At 40.6% G+C, this 3238-nt stretch overlaps 1 protein-coding gene across 1 annotated transcript; it reads left to right on the plus strand.

Moving 5' to 3' along the window:
* Positions 1–262: 262 nt before the first annotated feature.
* Positions 263–1689, plus strand: AK6 (adenylate kinase 6; the record flags this gene model as incomplete). The annotated part of the gene is made up of 4 exons (XM_010176528.2): positions 263–405; positions 1072–1130; positions 1215–1360; positions 1500–1689. Coding segments are annotated over 4 exons (538 nt in total), but the record flags the coding sequence as incomplete, so codon positions are not given.
* Between the last annotated feature and the right edge of the window lie 1549 nt (positions 1690–3238).

A 3238-nucleotide genomic window follows, 5' to 3' on the forward strand; every position in this document is an offset into this window, starting at 1 on the left:
TGCTCTGTCTGAAAACTTGGGGCTTCTCCGTGTTATTCGTGTCTTGTAAATGAAGCAGGTGTTACTTCTGCAGCGTCCCGGTTAGAATGACACATCTGCACAAACTCAGGGCTGTCGTCGTAGTTTTCTTTTTTAATCTCTAGACTGTGCTCTTATTTGGTTTTCCTTGTCATGCTGCTTTTTGCCCCACTTTTCTTATACAAACTGGCCAACATTGACTGACAAAAGTTTCCTTTTTGACTCCTTGGAAGGTTATATGAAGAGGTCTTGCATGCTGTTCTCTTACTGGTTTGTATGGGGTTTTGTCTTCAGGTACTCCAGGCGTTGGGAAATCCACGCTCGGAAAAGAACTTGCATCAAGGGCTGAGATGAGCTATGTTAACGTGGGTGACATGGCAAAAGAAGGTAGGCCATATCTTTGGGGGCCTACAAGAAAGCTGGGGAAGGACTTTTCGTAAGGGCAGTTAATGACAAAACAAGGGGAAATGGCTTTAAGCTGAAAGAGGGGAGGTTTAGATGAGATATTGGGAAGAAGTTCTTCACTGTGAGGGTGGTCAGACACTGGCCCAGGCTGCCCAGAGAAGCTGTGGATGCTTCTCCCTGGAAGTGTTCAAGGCCAGGCTGGATGAGGCTTTGAGCAACCTGGTCTAGTGGAAGGTGTCCCTGCTGATGGCAGGGGGGTTGGAACTGGATGAGCTTTAAGGTCCCTTCCAACCCAAACCAGTCTGTGATTCTGTGATATCAACAAAAAAGTTAATCAGAGTACTTCAGATATTTTTGCTTTGTGTAACTATGTGGTTGTCGTGCCTGTACTGTCCATTAAATGAAAAGGCAATAAATTTGCTTTAACAGAAATATTTTTTGTCATATAAGTTAAGAAAGCATGTGTGTAACAGTAACATACTTTGTGTTAAGCAATAAATAAACTATCCTTGTATGGTTTGTAAACAAAGTGCTCCTTCCTCTGAACACTCTATTTTATTTGCATCCTTCTGAAATAAACGTAACAATCTAGATATTTTCCGTAACTCCTGTTACTTCACAGACTTCCACTAATTATTTTTGCTGCAGGAGAGCTGTATGAAGGTTTTGATGAGGAATATGATTGTCCAATTTTGGATGAAGACAGGGTAAGTCCAACTTGGAAACCTATCTGTATTTTGGCTTTCTGTGATTTCAGCTTTTAAGCTTGCCTATCTTTGTTTCTTTTGTAGGTGCTTGATGAACTAGAAGATAAAATGAGTGAGGGTGGAGTTATTGTCGATTATCACGGCTGCGATTTTTTCCCCGAACGGTGGTTTCATATCGTATTTGTGCTTCGTACAGAAAATTCGTTTCTGTATGACAGACTCGAAAGCAGGTATGTCAGTGGGGTAACTAAGGGGTAAAGCACAGTTGTGGGATTTTTCTAGGGTATAAATTACTGATTCTCTGTAGAATACACTTTATAGTTCTCTGCATATCTAACACTGTTACTCGGTATTTTTCTTGTTCTCTAGGGGCTACAAAGGGAAAAAGCTGCAAGACAACATTCAGTGTGAAATTTTTCAGACCATTTATGAGGAAGCTATGTTGTCATATAGAAAGGAAATCGTACACCAGTTACCCAGCAACACTCCAGAAGACCTAGAGAGAAATTTGGATCAGATTATGCAATGGATTGAGCAATGGATGAAGGACAACAATTGACATTTGGTGAAAAAGTAACTCTGCTGGATCGCTTCCTGGGAGGATTTAATAAATGACATTCATAATTCTTGTATGATAAATTAAAATTAACTTTATTGCAATTTGGTGTGTCTGGGGAGGAGAAGAAGGTTCAGAATGGCCAGGCCATTTGGAGCAGCCTCTGAGGTGCTCTGGGTGAGGCACACAGGAGAACTGACACAAGTGAAAATTGGACTGTGAAGGGAAAGGATGAAAATGACACAATTCCTCTTAGTGGCAGGAAAATAAGTTCAGTAATTGAGAATTTTTTTGGAGCTTACAATTAAAACCTTCATCCCTCCCAAAAAAAAAAAAAACAAAACATAAAATCCTGGTAACTGATGGCAGTTGAGGAGCTTCTGACTTTTGATGGGTAAAACAGTGTCCTGAAAATTCACCTGTTTCTGAATTGTTAAACTAAAACCTGCTAGACTCCACTGTCGACTTGAATGTCTGGGGAGTCATGTAGAGGGAGGGGTGTATGATGAGGTTTAAGGATGGTGCTTTATTCTGGAGTGAGGAGAAGTGATGTGGCAAGAGAGATATTTTTAAATGATTACACAGAACTTTGGGAATGATTTATGGTATGAGGAAGTATCACCTATCTCTGCACTGGTGCGGAATATTAATAAGTTTTCTTTCTCCTTTTTCTCTCTGTATTCTCTGTCACCCTTCCCAATCATGGAACATATTTATTACTGTAAGTTTATCAAGGAAACACATAATTTGGCAGGATAATTTGGCAACCTGGTCTAGTGGAAGGTGTCCCTGCTGATGGCAGGGGGGTTGGAACTGGATGATCTCTAAGGTCCCTTCCAACCCAAACCATTCTATAATTCTATGATAACGAACCCAAAACATGGTTACACTTGAAGTACTGGCAGCATCTCTGATTGCTTGTAAAGCTTGGGTCTCAGGAGAAAATTACTGTGCAAAGTAAAAATAACTGTTCTTCACTGACAAGGTGGCTTGTTAAGCCTTGTGAAAGCTTCTGTAGAAAGTTCTGGCTAATAAAGTTTTTATATAGACAAGTTTGAATAATAAAGTGCTATTTGCTTGGAAATTTCTATTGGACAGCGTATTCTGGTTACATATTTAAGATTTTGGTTTTTATTCTAGATTTGGTATAGGTTGGGGGGTTTTTTTGTGAGACTCACATAGGAATACTGCATCGGCAACTTGACCCCTTCTATACACCAAAATGGTGAAAAACCTGGAGTTTCCTTGCAGCATGGGGACCAAACGCTGCGGGGACTCACACGGACACGTATTGCTCTTGAAGGGCCCCTTTCGGGGTTCCTGGCTGAATGTGACACCGGGTGGAGGGTGATGGATGGAGGTCTCTGGACAGCGACACTTCTTGAGAGTGCTTTGCATGATGTGTCTTGTAAAATCATGCTTCCAAAAGCTGCTGGGGGGTTTGTTAAATGCTGTTGTGGTTACGGGGGGAGCTGTTGGCAGAATACAGACCTCTATTAAAAAAAATAATAAAATAATTTATTTAAATTTATTTATTTTTTTAAATCAGAGG

The sequence above is a fragment of the Antrostomus carolinensis genome, unplaced genomic scaffold (assembly GCF_000700745.2).
Source record: "Antrostomus carolinensis isolate BGI_N321 unplaced genomic scaffold, ASM70074v2 Scaffold53379, whole genome shotgun sequence".
In the NCBI taxonomy this organism is placed as follows: domain Eukaryota; kingdom Metazoa; phylum Chordata; class Aves; order Caprimulgiformes; family Caprimulgidae; genus Antrostomus; species Antrostomus carolinensis.